We start from the raw sequence: 24,547 nt of genomic DNA, 5'->3' as shown, positions 1-24,547 counted from the left end.
TATATATATATATATATATATATAGAATTGTTTTAATTTATATATATTTTAATTAAATTATAATGGACAATTTAATTTATTTTATTATATATATTATTAAAGATCATTTTATTTTAATGATATAATTTATTTGTCATTTTTATATAAATGTAAGATATTTTGAATCTATATTTAGGTAAATGGTTGTTGCAGTGTTTAATATGAAATTATATATGGTATATTTATGACATGTATGTGTAGAATTGACTATGTCACTTCCTGTGAAGTGATATATACCGATGTACACTTGTTCCCTATGCCGAATACCCTGTGAAGTTCACTTTGCATTTTTAAATTGGAACGTACCCTGAGCGCACAACCGCCTGTAACTGGTGATGTCAGCTATGCTAGTCTTTGCTTTCTGAATGTGGTGGGAAGAGTTCATGGAACAATCAAACAGGCACAAACGGGCGGTTTTCTACACACACTGGAGGGCGGAGAGAAAGAACTAGAGTGGAGAAAACTAGGTCATTTTAACTTCATGAATGAATTTCATCCTGACTAATCATTTCAGCGGAAAGCGACTGTTTCAATTTATTTTCTGCCTTCCCCCTCTTGTTTACTCACTTGCTCATTCTCCATCTTTCTGTCATTTCTCAGCTGAGCTCAGTGAAGGGCAACTTGACTGACCCGTTTCTTCCAGCAATCTTCCAGCAGGGCGGTGTGTGTGTTTGTATTTGTGTCTATTAGTGCGTCTCTTGCCAACAGCAAGCTCAAGTTGTAATAGTTAATGGGGCAGCATGGGATGTATGCTAATTTATAATGTCCTGTAAAGCTTGCTGAAGCTATAATTACGTCATTCTCTAGAGACTCTAGATCCCTGTGCGTGTGTGCGTGGATGGGTTTAGATTATGTAAAGGACATGACATGGGTTTATATCAGCTTTGTGGTGGAACTCTGTGATAAACAGATGAAAAGTCAGCAAGAATGACAAAATTATTTCACTTATCATTCAGAAAAAGACCCAAGTGACAGAACGAGGACAGTGACTTGCATTCTCTCAGCAATTTTACACACATACACACAAACTTTGTACACCTTGTAAGAACCTCCCATATACTTCTGTTATTTTTAAATTTAGTTGATTATAATTACTGCACCCCAACACTAAATGGGTGTTCACACTGAAGAATGAAATATTAAGACTAGCAAAAATAAAATAAAAATAAAAATAAAATAAATAAATAATAAAATAAAATACTGGCATAATCATAGAAAAATGTCTTACAAGATGCTTTTATTAAGAGGCCAAAAAAGTGCAACATGCTCAGTGCAAAGACAAGTGTCATGAGATTTTAATAAAAAAAATGTATGATTATGTGTGCAAGCTTTTTGTTCACACTGACAGTCATTTACAAAGACAAAGTGCAAATCCAGAACTTACTCATTTTCAATAAACTTTGCAAAAAGTATAAATAAAAGTAAAGGTGAGATAAAAATCTCTCTCTCTCTCTCTCTCTCTCTATATATATATATATTTGTAAGAAGGTTTTAAATAAATTATATACTTTTTGTGAGATAGAAAGTCCCAAATGTGAGAAACATATAAAGTTACAGTTGTCAGAAATCAAGTTGCAATTCTGAGATATAAAATGTAAATTAATATGTAATTGTAAGATATGAAGTATACAGTAATAATTAATTTTTATATAATATAATAAATTAATAAATGGCCATATTAATATGTTGTGAAAGCTAATTCTTCATTTGTGGCCACAATATCTATTTTTTTAGTGCATGTCATGTGCAGGCCTCCACAAAAATATGAATCCATACAGATGTGTAGAGACACAATGCAGCAACTACCAATGTGTGTGTGGTTAACTAGTTTTCAGAATGAACTAAAACGATAATATGTTCGCAAAAATGGTACTGCTATAGTTTAGCAAATTGTTAGGTCTCTTCATGGTTGGTGCCAGTGCTACAAAAGCAGAATCCTGTAGGAAACACTGATGTGTGGACGTATGTCTGTGGAAAGCATGTTAATGCATGTGTGTGTGTGAGTGTGTTGTAAGTGAATTTGATGATTGTGACACGGGAAAATATAGGGCACTGTGTTCCAGAGGACAGCAGGTGCATGATGTACCTTCTACTCACAGCACATCCATCTCTCTCTCTCTCTCTGCCTCTCTCTTTCTCTCTCTCTGTCCCTCCCTCGCTCTTTGAGGCAGAAACAGTCTTGTGCTGTTGTTTCCCATAGAAGATGTAGCAAATGCTGGATCTCTTATCTAGTATTACACTGCTGATTTAATACAGATGCTTATCTGTGTTTGTATGTGTATACGATAACGCATTTATATTGATCTCCCTCTAAATTAGAGTTGAAATAGTCCCCACCAATGAGATATACCGCACAGATATACGCCTATAGGGATGCCACATGCCACATGTCATTAAGTTTAATATGATGCTGTTTAAAGAACACTGCTCATGATTTATTGAGGTTTTGCATGCATGTCAGTAGCTCTCTCTCTCTCTCTCTATATATATAGGACATACGTATTATCTTGACAGTAGGTCAGCACAGAGGATAACATACACAAGCAAGCTGTCACATATGCTTAGAAAGATCATAGGGATCAGATGGAGGAAAAAAGAGGGTTGTAATATTTTTTTAAATATGGTACTACAGCATTTCCATGTTTTTTGGACATGTACCATAGTAATTCCATGGTATTGATCGTTTTAAAATACTGTGTAAATATGGTAACCATGTTAATCATTTAATACTATGCTATATATCTATGTACTATGGTTTTACCATCTGATACTATCTGATACTATTTTTTGTAAGAGGAATCATATGGAGGAAATATATGTAGAGTACCGTGGAATTACCGTGTTTTTGTACATGTACCATGGTTATTCCATAATTTTTGCACATTTACTATAGAGATTCCACTGTATGCTTTGAAGTACCTACATATCATGGTATAATATGAGCATGGTAGTCAATCAGTACTATGGTAAATATCAAAGTACCATGGTACCACCACAGTATACAAGCAGAAAAAGGAAAGTCGGAGAAGAAATTTTCGATAATGTTTTCTGGGCATGTGCAATTGCAAAGCACCTTTTATGTTAAATATGAATATGGAAATCATTTATTACTATGGTATTTATCAAAGCATCATGGTTTTATCATCTGATAGCATCAGTGTACCATGGTACCACCATAGCTTTTATTAAGAGGAGTCATATGGAGGAAAAAATGGGATATAATCAAATGTATGTAGAGTAACATGGTACTACCATATTTTTTTTTTTGCACATGTATTATGGTTATTCCATGTTTTTGGACATTTAGCATGGTAATTCTGTAGTTTACTTTGAAGTACCTTGTAAATATCATGGTAATTGAGCATGGTAGTCAATCAGTTCCATGGTATTACCGTCTGATACTATATCTTTGTACCACAGTAAGAGTAGAAAGAGAATTCTGTTTCTATAGCATGAATGTACGAATTAAAGGGGTCATATAATGATTTAAAGATCATTATTTTGTGTATTTGGTGTAACAGAATATGTTGACATGCTTTAATGTTCAAAAAACACATTTTTCAAATACTGTACATTATTGTAGGTCCTATATGCCCTGCCTCTCTCAAACGCTTCGTTTTCTACAAAGTCCCTCCTTCCGACAAGCGCAGTCTGCTCTGATTGGCCAGCTGACCCAGTGCATTGTGATTGGCCGAACACCGCAAGCACTCGTCGGAAATGTAACGCCCCTTACCATAATCGCGAGCTTCATCTTTCAAAATAAATGTAAAGACAAAGCCCGAAAGGGGAACAGAGACAGACACAGAGATGAAGCTGGTATGTGTTTGCAGTATACAAGCCAGTGAGGTAGATATGTGGGGGCGTGTTAGAACGAGCCGTTTTAGGGGGGCGTGGCAGAGTCTTAACTTTGATAAAGAATATCTCTTTGGTTTTGAGACTTTAGTCTTTGCAACTTCAGGGATCTTATCTATGCACAATCAGCTTGTAACACTCCAAAGAGAAAGGAAAACGTGAAATCGCACCATATGACCCCTTTAAGAAGGCTAGAAGAAAAAGTGGGTGGGTCTGTGAGAAATGCAATGCATCAATGAGTGAGATAAAAGACAGGATAGTAATAAGGAAAACAAGAAAGGGTGCCAAACTGGGGTGGGAAATGAAGGCATGAGAGTAAAGAAGGAATGAGAGATGGGGGAAATGTATGTAGTGTGGAGCTCAAGGGAGAAAGAGAGAGAAGAGAAGGAGGAGAGATGTTGAGCTCTTTGAGGCTCCTCTGGAGGAATAATCTTTGGCCCTTGTTGTGGTGGAAATGCCACAGAGCCTCAAGCTAAGTGAGTCAAACACAATCTCTCTGTATAGATCATTACTCGGACATCAAGACAACAGGATCCTATATGATTTTAAATATATGCTCTGGGTATGATCTGAAAACAGAAAAAAGAACGATTGGTGGAAAGAGGTTTATATGTGTTTGAAGTGGTAGGGTGTTCTTTTTCCTAGAACTTAAAGCCATTTTGGATAAAGCATTTACTAAATGAGTGTGTCTGTGTGTGTGTATGAATATATTCTTGAACACCAAAATTATTTATGTATTTATTTTTAAAGAAATTTATACTTTTATTCAGCAAGGATGCATTAAATTGATCAAAAGTGACAGTAAATACATAGTTAAAAATGTCTATTTCAGTGCTGTTTGAACTTTATATTCATCATATAATCCTGTCAAAATGTATCACATTTTCCACAAAAATACTAAGCTGCACAACTGTTTTAAACGTTGATAATAATAAGAAATGTTGCCTGAGCATCAAATCAGCATATTATAGTGATTTCTGAAGGATCATGTGACACTGAAGACTGGGGTAATGATGCTGAAAATTCAGCTTTTCCATCACAGGAATAAATTACATTTTAAAATATATATTTGATTGGAAAACAGATATTTTAAATCGTTTTTGATCAAATAAATGCAGCTTTGGTGAGAATAATACCCTTTAAATATGAATAGAAAATGGTTGTATGTTGTATGTGTTGGAAGGTGAATATACTAAAAGGGTTGATTTGCTGTACAGTATATAGTACAGTGAGGTTGGCTGCATTTCAAATTTCACTGCAAAGAGCCGGTTGATGTTTTTAGGGTTAATGTACTCTTAATGAGGTTGCAACATTGTAAAATGAGGTCAAGTGTTGGAGTGGGGTTAGGTATGTTGTAATGTGTGCTTCTGCTTTGGATTTGAAAGAAAAGCACTTTGAATGAGCTCAGCTCTCTGAGTGGGATCAGTAAAGATCAAGTTAAGGGTTAAAGGAAGACTAATGTGTGTGGAAATGGGTGTGTGTGGAATTCAAGGACTCTTGTATTAGAAATATGTAATATGCACTCTCAGAAAAAAAGGTATAAAAAGCTAATAGGTACATCTCATTTATCCCTAAAGTGTACATATTAGTAGGTTTTGAAAGGGATCCGCCCCAGTAAATATTTTGTACCTTTTTCAGAGAGTGTATACATGATTTGCTCTGACTTTAACTCAAAGTGGAACAGTGTTTTACATCTTTGTTAGCATGTTGTGAATGTGAATCACGACTCAAGTCTCCTGCTTGTTGACCTTGTAGCTGTGAACTTGTTTATAAGAGGCATCATCTGTGTTTTGGTCGATTCTGTCTGAAGCTGTCACCGCCGGTAAAAGACTTAGGCCGGGAATGTTGCCTATGGCAACAGTTGCCCTGTTCATAATGACACTGCAGCCAGCGGGCGACCAATGAGAGCGCTTTTGCTGGCTCAGGGTGACCAGTCAGAGGAGGATGAAGAGTTGATGTCACCTGTTCCTAGAAAGATACTTGGGTATATTTACAGGTGTCTGTAAAAGCGAATATATGTGTGGTGACCTTTTATCTGTGAGGCATTTTCCATTATGTAAAAAGACTGCACTGTCTGACACTGACTCATTACAGTCAACAAGAGTGCAGTGCTGCTGTTAAGTGTGTATCAGGTCCTTCTCAAAGCAAGACAGTCCACTCGATAGCCACCCTGGTAATGCTATTGCTTGCCTCAGGCAGAACCATAACTGTTAAACTGTCACTGAGGGGGAGCACTTACACCCAAATATTCAGAAATTAAAAACAACTAATATTCAGATTAGTGTATAATTAATATGGAGTTTTGAGTAAAAATAGTAAAAATGTTAACTGCTTGTTTCAAATAACGTTTGATAGCATTTATCTATGTGTGCATTACCGTAATGGCAGTATTGGTTTTTATTATAGCTCTGTGTGAAAGCAATTTTTCATAGATGTTTTAGGTGTTTTTAGTAATATACCTGTATTAACATTTACATTTATTCATTTACTTTTTTTTTTTTTTTTAAGACAGGTTAACCCAATTATTGGTGATTTTACATTTGTGACTAAAACAAAGTATTTCTAAAATATTTATAGATTATTTAATTTATGAATTATTTCTAATAATTATAAATTGTTAGTTATAAATAATAAAAATGTAATGTAATGTTTTTAATTTTACATATACACCCATGTTCCATTTTAATATGTTTTAAAATATCATTTATTCCTGTGATGGCAAAGCACTGCAGCCACAACTTTGATGAATAGAAACTTCAAAAGAACAGCATTTGAAATAATTTTGTGTAACAATGTAATAGTCTTTACTGTCACTTTTATAAAATAATATTTATATTTATATGGTAAGTGATCATATTTATGAAATATCTGCCACTTTTCTTGTCTAGCTTTTCTGTGTGATGTGGACTGCAGTGAGGAAGAGTGTTTAGTGTGAGTGTGTGTGTGTGTGTGTGTGTGTGTGTAGCTCAAAGGAAGTGCTGCATGTGTAATGATCCATGAGAACGAGGCATGCATGAAAGAGATGGCAGAAGAGAGAAGATTTGCATACAACAGTGCAGTGGTGGGAAAGAATAAGAGATGCATTTTTTTCCAGAGGCTTGTGTGTGTGTGTGTGTGTGTGTGTATTTTAATAGAAAGAATGCATGTTGTTTTAAATAATATTTCACAATAGTAAAAATGTTAATTCTGCAGGGCCACTTTTGTCAAAGAGGATTGACAATTAGCATACAGTTTGGATTGGTTCTGGGCAAGAACTCCCTGCGTATCCATGCAGCCTAACATGGATAAGAGAAGGGAGAGCAGCGATAACCCCCCTAGGGTAAACAGAACAGAACCAACATAAATGTATTGCAGATATCATTAATGGTCAATAATTTAATGTACACATTTTAGAAATTTGTTTGATTCAAAGGGGAATCAGAAGGCCGAATCCTGACTGGACGAGAGGAGGAGCTGGGGATGGAAGAGGGTAATTAGCTATTTAGCAACGCGAATGAACAATCATGTTAAGAACAAGCATGTTTTCAATACAAATAGATAGAACAAGCGTGTCCAATACTCGAACAGAATCAACGCTGAACTGACTTCAACTGATTGGAAAATCTGACAAGCAACTTTGTTTGTTTACATTTATGTTTGCTGTATTCTCCAATGCATTGATTGACAGTCTAGGTGTGTTCGGCTTGAAGCGGGGCTGCACAGACCGATCAGTGTTTGTCATCAAAGTACCGCAAGAACTCTAGAGAGCAGACGGTTCTGCATGCTTTCGAATCGCTCTCGCTGGAATTTGATGTCAAACACCGATTGGTCTGTGCAGCGCCGCTTCAGGTCAAACACAACTTCTGTCTGCTCACAGTTAATAGCCAATCAGTGCAACAATATAACTGCTGTAGTGTAATTCATCAAACAAATTCCGCCCCATCCTCCCCCTCATTGGAGAAAAATCGTGTTCAACATGAAGTCATGTGATGCTGTAATCCAAGCGATGGTAGTAGCAAGGTTATTATAGTTTTGCATTTTGTCATCAAAGTACCGCAAGAACTCTAGAGAGCAGACGGTTCTGCATGCTTTCGAATCGCTCTCGCTGGAATTTGATGTCAAACACCGATTGGTCTGTGCAGCGCCGCTTCAGGTCAAACACAACTTCTGTCTGCTCACAGTTAATAGCCAATCAGTGCAACAATATAACTGCTGTAGTGTAATTCATCAAACAAATTCCGCCCCATCCTCCCCCTCATTGGAGAAAAATCGTGTTCAACATGAAGCCATGTGATGCTGTAATCCAAGCGATGGAAGTAGCAAGGTTATTATAGTTTTGCATTTTTAAATTCGTTTTATTTTAATATCGTTTTCAAATTTGCTATAAAATTCAGTTTAGTTTTTATTAGTTTCATTCATATTTTTGTTAATTTTAGTTTAGTTTTTATTTTGTGAACACATTTTTATTTAGTTTTTATATAGTTTAGTTTCAGTTTTTGTTTCAGTTTTAATTAAAGTTTAGCAGAATTAACACATCACTTCCAGAGCGCAGGCCAAAGAAAGACGTAGGCATAATTTAACCTTAGTGAGGCAAACATATAGCGACACAAAATTAACGCATGCTGAGATTGATTAGATAGTAAAAGTATACAAATATACGCCAAAGAAAGCAGGCATGCCTTTTTTACTAAATTAATCTACACAAGTCGCGCTTAATGTCATATCCAATGATGTGTGTTGAGATATTTAGTATGAAAATAAATGTAGCCTGATTTGGTTATATGTCTTTTCTTATTTAACCATAATCATGATATTGTAACTGTGGTGTCTTGCTCACTTTTCCGTTAACAGCCGTGCATCAATCAAAACTGGGACTAAAGAAATGTAATAATAACGGCAATCGCATTTAACAGTAAAGGCTTATATTTGAATGTTCTTTTCATTTATAAAGAATTATAAGCATGTGTATGATGTGATTTAGCCATTGCACATTTGTTCAAAAGCGTCTGGTACAGAATTAAATTAGTGCTGCTGTCAGATAATGGGTCAGGTGTTCTGTTAAGTACTGCTGGTGCACGTTTACCAAACAGGACCCATGCAGGCTTTAAACTGCTTTGCGTCTCTCCGTCAGATAACCCCATGTGCATGATGCGCCATTACAGGTAGGCTATTTACCTAACCCTCCACACAGCTCGTATATTTTTCCGCCAAGGGGTGAGAACGTAATGATTACGAAAACGATTATTTATTTTTGACGTTTTTATTTTATTTCAGTTTACGAAATTGTTTTTTCATCAATGGTTTTAGTCTTAGTTTTAGTTTTCGTTTACGAAAATAACCTTGGGTAGTAGGCTAGTAGACGTAATAATAGAGGAGTGGGATGAACTATTTTTATTTTTTACAGTTTTTGTAATGTATTAATTATCACAGGCTATAATAAAAAAAACAAGTAGGCCTATACTAATACTAACAGTAAATACATTTGGTTTGAATATATTTTATTAGGCTATAAATATGTGGCTATGTTACAGCTCCCCCTTAAGCTCTTGTCTTTTTCTCCTTTTGCATCTCTCCAATCCTATTCATACTTTTTTTTTTTCTTGAACACCAAATCAGCATAATAGAATGATTTCTGAAGGATAATGTGATCATGTGCTAAAAATTCAGCTTGAGCATCACAGGAGTAAAAAAAACTATTAACTTTCTTTAAAATATATTGAAACAGAAAACAGTTCAAAGTATTTAAAATTGTAATAATATTTCTTTCCTGTTTTATATATTTTAAAGTTTGTCTTAACTTATTTCTTAAAGCTGACTTTTCCAGTTATTATAATTATATATTATTATTATAATTATATATATATATATATATATATATTATTAAATATAATTGTAAAATATTACAATTGAATACTGCTGTTTTCTATTTTAATATATCTTAAAGAAAGATTTATTTTGTTAAATTATATTATTATAATTTTAAATACTGCAACAGTTTTCTGTTAATATATTTTAAATCATAATAATATTTCAGAAAAATAAAACTTAAAAAATTGATTTTAATAGAAAACAGCTATTTTAAATTGTAATATTGTAGTATTGTAGCATTTCACAATATTAAGGTGGTTTTTATGGTCAATTATGGTCACTTATATGATGTTTAACTGAGAGTGAAAGAGCAGGAGAGGAGAGAGATCACCTCACTAACACCTCACTTTTCTTTTCTTTTTTTGGATACGGTACCATGGTATTACCATCGCGTTCCGACACATTTCCAAGCACAAAATCAAGCTTGCATACAGTAGCTAGAAGCATTAGTGTTAACGTATTGCGTGCACACACATATTTACCGTCACACTTCTCTGTTTCCTTCCCGCTTTTCCCCGTGCTGAGCCCAGTGTTGACTGTCTCAGAGGAGATGCTGAGTTTGGTGTTGGGATCTCGTCTGGGTTTGGGCGGAGGCTGTTTTCTCGAGGTGGGACTCCCCTCATCCTCTCCTCCTCCCACTGAGTGCAGAGACTGCGAGCGTACGGTGAATCCTGGCCCGCAGGGAGGAGGAACACGGTCCTGAGGGGCCGGCATCGTCATGAAGCCCATACGAAAGTGTTTGCCTGCGTAGCCCCCTCCTTCTGTCACACGGGCCACATCCTCACCAATCCTGAAGATAGAATTTCACAAAGTATTACACTTGCACCTGTCTATGAACCCCATATACTTCCTGAAACCTGGATGGATTTAAGCATCAGACATTGTTCCAGAACAGATCAAAATGAAGCAAACCAGCACAGATTAATATTCTATTACAGATTAATGTGCTGCTGTACTAGTCCAACATTCATTAATGTGAATTCACAAAGAATACCACAAACAAACAAACATAGCACAGGTCAGAGTGATTTTAATTCAGGCAGATCAGAGATCAGGGAGGATGTTTGTGGAGATTTAGAACCGGAAAAATTCTCATGCAAATCAAATTAGTAGGCTATGTGTTGTGATCTAAACATGACTTGGAAGGACACCTAAAAATTCATCAAAAGTGACAGTAAAGACATTTAATATGTTACAAAAGATTTCTATTTCAAATAAATGCTGTTCTTTTGAACTTTCTATTCATCAGAGAATCCTGAAGAAACTAAAATATTAAGCAGCATAACCATTTCCAGCATAAAATGTTTATTATAATAAGAAAAGAATAAGAAATGTTTATTATAAGAAATCAGCATATTAATAATAATTGGGAGATAAATAATTTCTGAAGGATCATATGACACTGAAAACTAAAGTAATTGCTGATAAAAATTTAGTTTTGGCATCCTTTATATATATATATATATATATATATATATTAGACTTTGTAGTGGAGGGTTATGATAATCTTGTAAAAGCTAACTTTCATCTCTGTTCTTTGTTTTCCTGTATAAAGATTATTTAATTCTCAATGGTTTCAAACGTGTTTCATATTTTATTTTGTACGCAGCTTTAAGCAATATAAATGTGGCAAAATATTCTACATTTGTAATGTGAGAATGTTACAGAGGAAAGGAGAATCCCCTCCATCCATCTATCCGTTCCCTCATAACTTCATGAATCTATCTTGCCTAAAAGTCATTTCTGCATAATCCAATTCAGAGCAATTTGGCTGGATTTTAAGATGATTTCTGCACCGAATATCCCTATAAAAATTGAGTTACTTTCATCTGTCTGTTCATGAGAAAGAGCGAGAGAGAGAGAGAGAGAAGGGGGCAGTCAGTTCAATTGCTGTCTCTCAAATTCTCTCTGTTGGAGGAAAACTAATCATACTAAAAGGGCAGACAGGATTTACTCGCGTTGGCTTTAAGTAACCATTCACTCAGAAAACACACACATATATTGTGAGTATGTAATCAGAGGGGAGGGTGTGGTGCTGTGGTGCTTCATAAAGAATGATTGAGAGTCTGTCTGCCAACCTCACTGCACCAGCGTCCCTCATCTCTCCACGTTCTGTCTCTCTGCTTCTCTCCTTGCATCCTTTCATCCATGTGTTTTGTCATCCGTCTTGTCTTTCTAGTATCGTCTACAATTTTTCCCTCTCTCTCAGTGGTCACACTTCACACTGTCTTGAGTGACCAGTCATCGTTTTTTCTTTCCTTTCTCTTTTCACTCTGACATTTTTAGAGGAAAATAATATTACCAAATGGCCAATCAGTCACTTATTTGACTTTTTCATATGCTGATTAATGTGATGAAACAATTAAAACTGTAATGGTAATGACCATTACAAAAATCCAATTGAGGCTTCGGTTGAAAGACTAAATCACCAGCAAATGTAAAAAAAAAAAAAAAAGTCTGAAAATGTCTGAAAGGATGGCGTTTTACCTCTGTCTTCTCATTTTTACTTTGTCCATGATTTTTACACTACCGTTCAAAAGATTAAGAAATGTATACTTTTATTGAATTAAGAATTCATTAAATTGATCAAAGGTGACAGTAAAGACTTTTATATATTGCAAAAGATTTCTAGTTTATTTTGAACTTTCTATTCATCAAAGAGTACTGATAAAAGATGTATCAGACGTTCAACAAACAGCACAACTGTTTTCAACATTGATAATTATAAGAAATGTTTTTGAGCAGCAAATCAGCATATTAGAATGATTTCTGAAGGATCAAGTGACATAGAAGACTGGAGTAATGATGCTGAGTCATTTTAACTTTAAACCGTCGCTTCTGGCATGAAAGTCCATAATCCATAATAACGCTTCCTCCAGTCCTGTTGATCTCTCATATCAAAATCCACCAACATATTTGATTAGAACTGTTTCGGACTGTTTTCGCTTGTAAACAGTGCTTGATCTGTGCATATTTCTCTCCTGATTCAGACAAGATGACTTTTTCACAGGAGAAAGGAAAATTATGGATAGAGGACTCTTTTAGCCAGACGCAATGGTTTGCATCCATCTTAGTGATAGATTTGTTTCTTACAAACACAAATTTGTGCATTTTTATCAGCTGTTTGGACTCTCTTTCTGACGGCACCCATTCACTGCAGAGGATTCATTGGTGAGCAAGCGATGGTAATGCTACATTTCTACAAACCTGTTCAGACGAACAAACTCATCTACATCATGGATGGCCTGAGAGTGAGTATATTTTCAGGAAATTTTCATGTTTGGGTGAACTATTTATTTAATGGAAATAAAAGTGGCTAGCATTTAGTTAGCAGTGTTTGCCTATATACTTAGATATAGAGGATGCATGAATTTAGCACACTACTATGAACATGAAATACTGTACACCAGAGGTGGAACCAAGTCATTGTTTTGCAAGTCACAAGTAAGTCTCGAGTCTTTGCATTCAATTCTCGAGTCAAGTCCCGAGTCAAGACAGGCAAGTCCAAGTCGAGTTGCAAGTCCTCAACTTTTAGCTTCAAGTCTTAAACAAGTCATTAGTGCTCTTTGCCCAAATTAGCGTCTCAGTATTAATTACCATATCAAATTCATAGTAATTTATATCAGGAAGGCAGGTAGAATGTTTGACATAGTTCAATTTCATGTGAGATGGGTGCCCTTAGTAAAAAATATTTTATTAGTAACAGAATAGCAAAGACAGCATAATTTCATAGAAATAACAGCTGCAAACTAAGAGTAACAAAGACAAAATCATTTAATAGAAAAAAAATGTGTACGTTAAATGTTAAGTTTATAATATGCGTAGTTGATCGCTAAATTTAGGGGCTATGTGCGCTATAGGCCTACAGACTGATTTACAACACGTGAATTCATTCGTCTCGAAAGAAATGGAAGTGACATGAGTGCCTGGTGAAGAGGGAGAAAAATTGAGTAGCCTATATTTTATAGTTATATATACAATACTCATTTTGCGAAAGAAACACTTATTCAAATTATATTTTAAATGATCATTAGGCCTATTGCCGCTTGCCCACTTCAGACATTAGGCCTAATGTGCATTTTTCTTCTTCAAATTATAGCTAAATTGCAATGATTCATTTTAAATCTAGATTAAATCAAGGCGTATTTAATAATTATGTTGCACCAAACTTTAAACCTTTAAAAATAAGCAGGTTTACATTTTAACCCATCATTTTGATCCTGGATTTAAGTTATATTTAAAGGGGTCATATGATGCGATTTAAATTTTTCCTTTCTCTTTAGAGTGTTACAAGCTCTTGGTGCATAAAGAAGATCTGTGTTTTGTAAAAATCGACGCGTTTCAAAAAGGCAGGGCATAGAGGAGAAACAATAATGTACAGTATGTGGAAAATAATGTTTTTTTTTACTTTAAACCGCATAAACACATTTCATTACACCAAATACACAAAATAATGTTCTTTTTAGCAGCATCATATGACCCCTTTAAGATTAACTTTAATCCTGTTGCATCATAACTTTAAAGTCAGATTTAAATCTCGATTATGGATTAATTTTACATTTAATGGAGGTTTAAATAAAATAAAATGCACATGCAAATAAAATATGTAACTGATCGAACAAAAACAGTGGAGATCTGACAAAAACAGGTCTCAGAGAGGTGTTTATTACAAATAAAAATGAAAATTAAAGCAAATCAAGTTGGCAGAGTGCGAGGGTCGTGGCGGGATGCAGATCCGTCACTCATGGTGCACATCGGTGTCGGATACAAACAAAAGAAGTGAGGAATATTTAACAGAAGCGGTCACAGTGATGATGAGGCGAGCACCAGTGAAGTGATCGCGGCCGCGCCTCTCGTTTCTCATGCCCGCTCCGTGTGTCTGCTGGGCGGTGATCAAACGGACAGGGCAGCACCTTTTCACGAGCGGAGATCGCTAGACGAATCATGTAATTTTGTTTCTTATCTCGGTTCTTTTGTCGTAAGTTATGCTATTACTACATTAATTTATACTAGCCTATATATCCAGCGCTCCCTGAACGCAGTGTCGACTTATTGCCAGTCAAGCCAAGCACGCTGCAGGGACGCGTCTAGAGTGATAACGACTTTGATCTGATCATAAAGTCTTTCCGAGTCACAGGGCTCAAGTCCAAGTCAAGTCTCGAGTCATTGCTGTCAAAGTCTAAGTCGAGTCTCAAGTCTTCTTTAATTATGTCGAGTCGAGTCGCAAGTCATCAAATTTGGGACTCGAGTCCGAGTCAAGTCTCGAGTCATGTGACTCGAGTCCACACCCCTGCTGTACACACATACATGCATCCATATACAGCATTGACAGTTTTGTACTAAATCTTTCTGTTTCAAACACAAACTAATCTCAATGGACAGAGAGATGCAGGTGTGCCTGAAGCTGCTCTGTATATGCTGTCTATACGTGTGTGTGTGTGTGTGTGTGTGTGTGTGTGTGTGCAGTACTGATGTGTTATATTTGTCTGTATTGATCAGAGCTCAGTAAATAAACTTCTGTTTTTGCCTGTCCAGTAGTTTACACCTATCAGCCCTCCTCTAAATCATCAACCTCTCATCCTTTCTTCCTTGTCTCCAATCTTCATTCTGCAATGTTTTTTCCATGCATGGTTTGAATCATTTAAAAATATTTTTGTCAGTCTCTGTCTGCCTTTTCATCCCTTTCACCTTTTTTTCTTTGTCTTGTCTTGACTTCTCATCCAGAGACAGCTCTCTAAATTAATGTGACTGTTTTCCTCTCTCTCTCTATCAATCTAACACATGCACTCTGTCCACCAAGGTAATGCACCAATCAAAGTGACCTTTCCTTGACCTTCACTTATATGTCAATGCCCCAAACACCCCCTTTCTGTAGCATTTCCCTTTCGTTTTTGTTGTTGATGTTTACATCAGGTCATAGTGACCGATGTCAGCATAGACGATACCATTGACTGCGGTTTGTATTAGACACCAAATTGCTTTCAGGGCTTCTGGCTGCTGCTATGGCAACCATGTCAAAACTATTTCCAGGCAATTTATTGAACAGAGAAAGGAAAAATTGAAATCGCATCATATGACCCCTTTAATATCTGAAAGCTGTGTTAGACAGTTCACTTCCTCTTTCTCCTATACAGTTGTGATGCAAACATGAACACAAACACAGGCACACTACTAGAAGGAATCTAACAACTGACCAGAAATGTCCAGGTTATTTTTTTTATCCAAATATTAAAAGTTAAAAAATATTGTATTTTCCATAATGAAAATGAAGCTTATTTTTAGAACCAGTAAGACTGTTTGCATTATGATTATTTTCATGACAATTAAGCGAGACCCACTTTCGCAATTGTCATTAGCCTAATGTTATGTGAAAAATTTCTTATTACTGGAATGCAAAATATTTGCAGATTGCAAAATTAATTATAACAGTTAAACTGTAAATTAAACAAAAGTACATTTGTAAAGTTAATATTTATTCATTATTTTTTGCATTTTATAATATTTAATATTATTTGTATTATTATTCGTTTATTATTATTATTATTACTACTACTATTATTATAAATTTACATAAAATAAAATTGCGTCTGGACAGTATGGTTTTCATAACTGTATTACAGTAATGACATGAAAATTGTTATGTTAATGTTCTAAAAATAATGCTGCATTGAAAAAGCTTAATGGTATTAAAATTAACTTTATTTTCTTTATGCAAAATAAAATTTCTTATTATTTTCAGATGATTTCCATGGTGAATTATAATCTGTACATTTCATTATGACATTATTTTCAAGACAATTAAGCACATCCACCCCTCCCCCAATTCTCATTAGCCTACTGTTATGTGTAACAAAGACCATTCTCATTACTTGAATGTAAAAAAATAATGTTATAGTCAAAATGTTAATTTTTGTATAATTGTAAAGTTAATGTTTATCATTATTTTTGTATTTTATAATATTTGTTATTATATATATATAAATATATATAATATTTTATAATTTATTTTATAATTATGATTTTTTTTTTCTGTATTACAGTACAAGACATAAAAATAGTTGTGCTAATGTTCTGAAAATAATCTTTTCTAAAAATAAAAAAAAGACATAGCAGAATATAATTTATTATTATTTTCAAATGATTTTCAGGGTGAAATATAACCTGGACATTTCTTAGTGAAATTCACCAACCTGTTTTACCAGCACAACAAAGAAAGTTTGTTTGCCTTAATTGAAATATGTTATAAAACAACTCATAAAACCTACTTATATCTCTGTGTATTATATTTATGTATACAGATAAACAAATATAGGTGTGTTTATAGAATATTTGTGCCTATAATTTCATATTAATTTCCCAATCCAATCATATTCAAAATCATTTTAAGCCTCATTAACATGCACACACACTCATATATGAGAGTGAGGTGAGTTGTAACAGGATTTATGGTGTTATTTAGGCCCTTTAAGGTCATCAGATTTTCCGTTGTGTGTGTCCTTGGCCAGGTTTCTCTCAGTGTGTGTATCTGTGTGTGATAACATTTGAGTGACACATCCAAACCTGCCTTTTGTTGTGTGTGTTAAGGGAGTGTGTGAATGTGTCCTCAGGGGCTAGCAGTCTGAATTTAGAGACGAGAGGGAGATGAGGGCCAAGCCCACTGTTGCCATAGAAACTCACCCCTCTGTCTCCATGGTGACAGACCCTGTTTTTTTCCTTCTCCAGGATGAGGAGGTGTGACTTTAGGCCCTCCCACTGTCACTGTTTATATGTGCCTGTGTTTTGATCCTCTTTCATGAGTTACACTAATGAAATTTCATCTGCATTCTGTAATCCTGATTGTCTAATCTCACTAAAACACCTCAGAGAGAGGGAGACAACCCACAGATGAACTCGATCACTCTGTGTGTGTCATTGACCTCCCCTCCGTATAAAGAACACCCCAGTTACGCCCCATTACTGTGGCAAGAGTGTCTCGAGCTGAATGAAAAGAGGGCCATGACTCCGACCTCTCAGCGAGATACTAAAGAGGAGGAGAGAACCGGAGGTTCGATTACAGGGTACAGACAGGAGGAAATGTAGTGTTAAAGGGGCAGCGGAAGAGAAAATGAGGGGGTTGACACAGGACAAGTTGCTGGTAAACACAAAAGTGCTTAAAAGTAAGAGGAAACGAGGAATGAAAACAAAAATGAGAGGGTAGAGGAATGTGTGTTAAAGACAACATTAAATGAAAGTCAAGTCAAATAGCTTTACACAAAATTGTGATGGTGATGTTTATATCTTAATATCTTCATGCATTATAGTTGCATGTAGCAATAATATAGTTTACATTGTGCGATGCCGACAATAAGCAATCAAGTGAGATATGCTATATACTATATATCGCCCTATGCAAGCATACTGTATGTATGCGGATACTTATATATCCAACTTTATATAAAGAGCTGAGTGACAATATAGATACATTTAGCAATAAAATAAAAAATAGGCTATATGTTTGCTATCATATTGTATGTATGCGGATAAAATTGGATATAAAATATATCTGACTTTATATATAGAGCTCTGCGATAATGCAGTTTACATTTTACGACTATATAAACAATCACCCGTCCAAGATTTGCTATATATTATATATGAATTAAAATGTACCCTATTTACTTTAATATCATTTAATATACTTAGAAATACTTGTGCTGTATTTACCTTTATCTCCCTGGCTCTCTCTCGCTCACTTTGCACACATAGGTGACTAACTTAAAAGTACTTAAACTAATAAATTGTTTTTAATATATTAAAATAATCAAACTCTAATCTAAATTCAAATTCTAAATTCTACACATAATAACAAGATGTGAACTGAAATCATGTTTTTTTTATATTCCCTCAATAACTATTTTCTTTATTGAAGAACATACAGTTCTGAAATACAGAACTTCACTTCTAGAATCACAAAATGAATCATTAACTCATTTAATATATTATATATAGTTGTTCATTCATTTAATATATAAAATTAATTATGAGGCATACAATTAATTAAGAGTGTAGATATCCTTCAGTGTTCTTTTATGGGATATTTTTGCCTATTTTATTGTTTGCCAGGTGAAAAATATAAGTCTGATTAGAAGTAATAGGTAGCAAAAACAGTGCAGGACAAGCACTGTTTATTTAGATATAGAAATTTGTTCAAATCCCTAAGTATGAACAATAGTAACAGCCAATAGTATTATTATGTGCAGTATTCACATATAAATAAGTCTATCCTTAGCTGTGTATGTGTGTGTGTGTGTGTACCTCTTGATAGCTTCCTCCTGCCGTCTCTTCTTCTGGTTTTTCTCGTGGAGGTATGTCCAGTGTGTGTGGTTGCGGACGCGGTCGCTCTCTCGGGCGATGTCAGAGGCGTTCTGGATAACCAGCTCGTCATATGCCCTCAGACCGCTGTCCTCCACGTACTGCAGGAAATGTGTGCACTCGTCTTCCCCTGAATCCATCCTTCAGCACAGCAGAGAGACTGCCTGGAAGACAGACAGAAAGAGAGAGAGCGAGAGCGAGAGAGAAAGACTTGAGTTTCTCATACACAATGTCATTCCGTCCTCTTGAGAGCTTGTTCTTTATAAAAAAAAACAATGAACTTTGGAGGTACAGGTGGGACGTATGCACACACACACACACACACACACACACACATACATACATAATGGCATGTTCTCAGGGAATATGTTATCCTTTAACACTGAAGAGCATGATTCACTGCTGGTAAAGGGCAAGAGCTAGCATGTTTACATATACCTAAAATGATGATGAGGAACAAAAAATATATATTATTTACATATAAAATTAATTATAATTACCACAGACTAACAGAGCCTAGAAGAAAATAGAATCACATTATCCACTGTCTGTCTGTCTGTCTGTCTGTCTATCTATCTATCTATCTGTTGGTCCGTCCGTCCATCCATCCATCAATCATACTATTGTTCTAATGTTTTAAGATTCTATCTATCTATCTATCTATCTATCTACCTACCTACCTATCTATCATCCATCCATCCATCCATCATCCATCCAACTTCTGGGGACAATTTTGTCCACAAAGTAAACTATATAGGTTGAGACTAGTAAGATCAGTCAGTTTCTTAGCATTACATGCACACAGTGGTAACATCTGGCCCAACATTATGTGCCAGTTTCAGGCCTTATTCCATCCTACTGCTTTTTTTCTACATGCTCTCAAACACTGTACACTGTACATAAAGAGAAATTATTTTCGGCCTATTTGTATGTGCACGAGAGAGTATGTCAAGTTTATTTTTATAACTTTGTGAAGATGTCATCCAGTGCGCTGTTCTCTGTTGTATTATTCAGCATGTCTTAATATAGATTCTGATCTCAGATTGTCTCCCTCTCTCTCCATCCCTTCCTTAGTCACAATCCCACCTACACATCTGCCTTTCCTCCATTTAACTTCTCTCACCCTCTTCTGTCAGCTGTATTTTATAAACGGAACGTGAGGAGAAGGAACTGTGGGTTTCCAGGCAACAGTATCCTAGTGCGCTGACATAATGCAGGAAGCTGAGAACCTAATTCTGCGCTGAAGATGCATTAGTTCTGCTTTACAATGGCAGGCATGATATCCCCACCATGTGTGTGTTTGTGTGTGTGTGTGTCTCATATAATGCCGAAAGCATGAAACACGATATTCGTCTCTTCTACTCTGTAGATGGTTGCCACAGATGGATCATATTTCACAATTATGTTTTATCACCATTTGCGTATGTATTTTAATAAAACATCTAACACTAAATCTCTTTTTCAGAGTAATGAGGTGGCAAGATGCCACATTTCCATTGCTGGCGTTCACACACACACACACACACACACACACACATAAAATAGGTCAACGAGACCACAGCACCACATCAATGGATCCCGGTGAGTGGAGTTTTGCTTCCTTATTCATTCGATTACTCTGTAATTCACGGTTTCCTCTGCACCACACTACATTAATAGTGCCAATTCATAACTGAGGAATAGAAATAGCCTTCAAAACCACACAACACACCCAACGTGAGTAGATCCAGAATCATTGAAACAAGATAATCACTGGAATACACCAAGAACCAATTGGATGTAGGGATTCTCACACAGCACACACTCATTAAAAGGGATAGTTCACCCAAAAATGAAAATTCTGTTTCATTTACTCACCCTCATGTCAATCCAAACCGGACTAACTTTTATTTTTTCCATACAATGCAAAAGAAGATATTCTGAAGAACATTAAGGTTCTAACACTGAACCCCATTGACTTTCATTGTATGGACCAAAAACACTGGTCATTTTTCATTTATGTTCCACAGAAAAAAGTCAAACAGGTTTGAAATGACATGATGACATGATTTTATTTTTTGGATTCCAAGTCATTTCACTGAAATGTTGTGTAAAGATCCCATTCTGTACAAATGTCAAAAAAAGAGTCATGAATGAATCTGAAAATGTAGCTGGGAATTTTGGGTAATATGCTAGTTTGGATCCTGTGTGATCAATTGATGTTCAGTTTGACTCTTCCTGTCACACAGGTGATGAGGAACTGATGAAGATAAGGAAAAGAATGAGATGGAATTGAAAATATTCTAAGTCATTTCATCGAAACGTTATGTAAAGATGTATCCCATTCTGTACAAATGTCAAAAAAGAGGCTAAATCATGAATGAATCTGAAGATGTATTTGGGAATTGTGGGTAACATGCTGTTTTGGATCCCATACCAGCCGTTTATGCTCAGTATAACTCTTGCTGTCATACAGATGATGAAGAACTGATAAGGAAAAGGATGAGATGGAAATGAGACAAAGCAAAACATCTGGATGGACACACACACACACATAATTACACTCACGGTATCAGTGAATCTGTTCTCCCGGAACAGCTGATCTCCAGGTGTGTTCAGTGTGTGCGTTTCTCAACACAGCACAATATCGAATCCCCCTGCAGACAAGCCCGGCGACAGCAACGCAGCACGGAGGAAACACACACTGGCGTGAGGAAGAGAAGGATGAAGGACATGTCCATCTTTGGCATTTCCAGAGCTCTGAAGAAAACCGAAGATGGCGGTGGTGGTGGCAGTCGGCGGTTCGACCCTTCCCCACCTACGACCGTTCCTGCTGGGCTACGACCACCAAGGCTGTCCTTTCACCCTACCAAACGCTTCTGGAAAGATCCACACCTCCCTTTGGTGGTTGCCTCATCTGCGCTGTCCCCACACACGCGTGGTGTGTGTGTGGGGTGGGCTGCGTGCAGATGCGCGTAGTATGAGCGTGTTCTTGTTTAGCCGGCTGTGGTGTGTGTGCAGAGAAGTTAGGCAGCTAAATGCATCATGTCCTACAATCTCTTTGATCCGTCCTCCCCCTGTGGCTGATGCGGCTGCGGTTGCCGTCACAAGCACACACACACACCCCGTGCGCGTCACACACACACGCAGAAATGAACCCAGCTTGGGCGTCAGTAGGCAAAAAGACCAGCTATAGCATCTGTCTTTTCTTCTAGTTCCTCTATCCTTCTTTTTTTCTCTCTGCCCCTCTACGTTCTTTTTTGCTGTCTGATCTCCTTCCCTCCAGCCCTCACTGCTTACACACTCCGTCCCCTGGTGATCTTCTCTCTCTTTCTTGCTCTATCTCACTCTCTCTCTGTCTCTGCATCCCTCATGTCTCTCAACCAATCGTGTTGCTCGCTTAGAGCTGTCCATGGTTCTAAAAGAAAGAGAGAGAGAGAGAGAGAGAGAGAAAGGTTGTGTGTGTGTCAATCCTCTCCTGAGGGCATGACCTCTGCTTGTACAGTGTTATCACCAGTATACACTGGCTGATGCAAAAACACTCAAGAGACAGTCAAATGTATGTATGCGGTTTGCTGTTTAAAGGTGAAATGTTATTTCTGCACTAAAAATAATGTATGTTTTCAAACAAGTTTCCAAGGATTTGGAATATATAGACTACTGTTTGGGGTAGGTATGATTTATTAATATTTTTGAAAGAAATAGGAACTCTTATGCACACCAAGGCTGCATTTATTTGATCAAAAATACATTAAAATAAAAAAATATATATTATTACAATTTTAAATAGCTGTTTTCTATTTTAATATATTTTAAAATACAATTTATTCCTGGGATGGCAAAGCTGATTTTTCAGCAGCCATTTCTCCAGTCTTCAGTGTCACATGATCCTTCAGAAATTATTCTAATATGCTGATTTGGTGCACTAGAAACACTTCTTATTATTATCAATGTTGAAAACAGTATTTTTGTGGAAACCATTACACATTTTTAAGGATGAATAAAAAAGTCATAGCACAGCATTTATTTGAAATAATCTTTTGTAACATTATAAATGTCTTTATTGTCAATTTTGATTAAATGCACCCTTACTGAATAAAGGTATTAACTTAAAAAAAAAAGGAATGATTCCAGTCCATTTTCCATTCATTTCCATTTTCCAGCTAAAGTCGTACTGTTCAGGCTTTCTTACCCATCTACAAAAACATGAAAACTCCTCCTCTAGTAGCAGGGATATATGGGAGCATTTAGTTGATGATATACCCATTATTTTTTTCTCTCTCCACCTCATTAACTCTTGCTGACTTACACACTTGTTCACTGAAAACAACATTACTATGGAATATGCCCTTATAGACATTGTACTATAGAGTTGTTTGTGTAAGTTGCGTAAGGATACTTTGTATCCTTTGCTTGCCTCTCCACTTCTCATTCTCTCATTTTTCTGTCTCCTCTGTTCTATCTTCCTGTCTTTTCTTGTCTCTAAGACTCTCTATCTCTATGTGTAGGTGTGTGTGTTTGTTTCTGTATATGGGATGCATGTCCGTCTGGGGGATTTTGTCCATCATTCACTTATCCTATGACATCACTTGAACTGCATGCACTGTACACACACACACACACACACACACATAAACAGAGGTCAGGATATGCTGATTCCTGTATTCACATACACACACACACATGCACAGTTCTCCTGTAGATACGAGTCTCTTTTGTGTTCAGAACTCGCTGACATTAAGAGCTGAATAGAGATAACAGATCACGTTCTTTAGCTGCTGGAGTAAAGGCAGGAGACAAAGACCGCACACGGATAAATGGAGGAGCGAGACACCCACGTTGACTATTCACACACACACTTCTTGCTAGTGAATTCTTCAATAGAAATGTTCAAAGGAGCACATTCCACAGTTCTGAACTTCACGTCAGCTCTTTTGAATTTTTAAGCACACCTCCTGTACATGTTGCACAAGAATACTTTGTAGAGACTTGCTGAAGAGGCACAGGCACACACAGAAACATATGAGATAAAAAATCCAAACCAAACCACTAACTTGTTGAGGAGTTACATGAAACAAAGAAACTGATCAACTAACAAATGATCTAAATCCAGGTCAATCATATAAGTCAGTATTATTTCCCAAACATTTTTTTTGTCTTATGTACCCATCATTGCCGCTCAAGTACATCTCCAACTGCACAGCATGTGGCCAGAAATAGCTATGTTCCATTTCAGTTTAAACTCTATATAGTATTTTGCATTATCAACAAAATCATTAGACTGTTTCTCTGTTTAAAATAATATTAATATATATATACATACACATACACATTTCTATTAAATAATTTTGTTTATTTGATTTGATTTGATTTGATTTGATTTGATTTTAAGCATGTACATGTACCCCTGGTTGTGAATCACTGATATGACAGAATGGTTCTCTGAATATATATAAAGAAATGAATAAAATGGATTGCA

The 24,547-nt window shown here is 36.0% G+C and overlaps 1 protein-coding gene across 1 annotated transcript in view; it reads right to left on the bottom strand.

Annotated features, from left to right (window-relative positions):
• Window positions 1-22,648, bottom strand: part of LOC107730860 (neuronal tyrosine-phosphorylated phosphoinositide-3-kinase adapter 2-like) — a 36,942-nt gene extending 14,294 nt beyond the window's left edge. Inside the window, exons 1-3 of the mRNA XM_016541815.1 lie at window positions 21,637-22,648; window positions 19,033-19,253; window positions 10,221-10,528 (exon numbers count right to left, since the gene is read on the bottom strand). Coding sequence (XP_016397301.1) covers window positions 10,221-10,528; window positions 19,033-19,229 — 505 coding nt within the window. The 5' untranslated portion in view covers window positions 19,230-19,253; window positions 21,637-22,648. The remainder of the gene's footprint in view (window positions 1-10,220; window positions 10,529-19,032; window positions 19,254-21,636) is intronic.
• Between the last annotated feature and the right edge of the window lie 1,899 nt (window positions 22,649-24,547).

Source organism: Sinocyclocheilus rhinocerous, unplaced genomic scaffold (assembly GCF_001515625.1).
Source record: "Sinocyclocheilus rhinocerous isolate Xijiao unplaced genomic scaffold, SAMN03320098_v1.1 scaffold938, whole genome shotgun sequence".
Taxonomy (NCBI): domain Eukaryota; kingdom Metazoa; phylum Chordata; class Actinopteri; order Cypriniformes; family Cyprinidae; genus Sinocyclocheilus; species Sinocyclocheilus rhinocerous.
The sequence above is the reverse complement of the archived record's forward strand: the minus strand, read 5'-3'. Positions and strand labels throughout refer to the sequence as shown.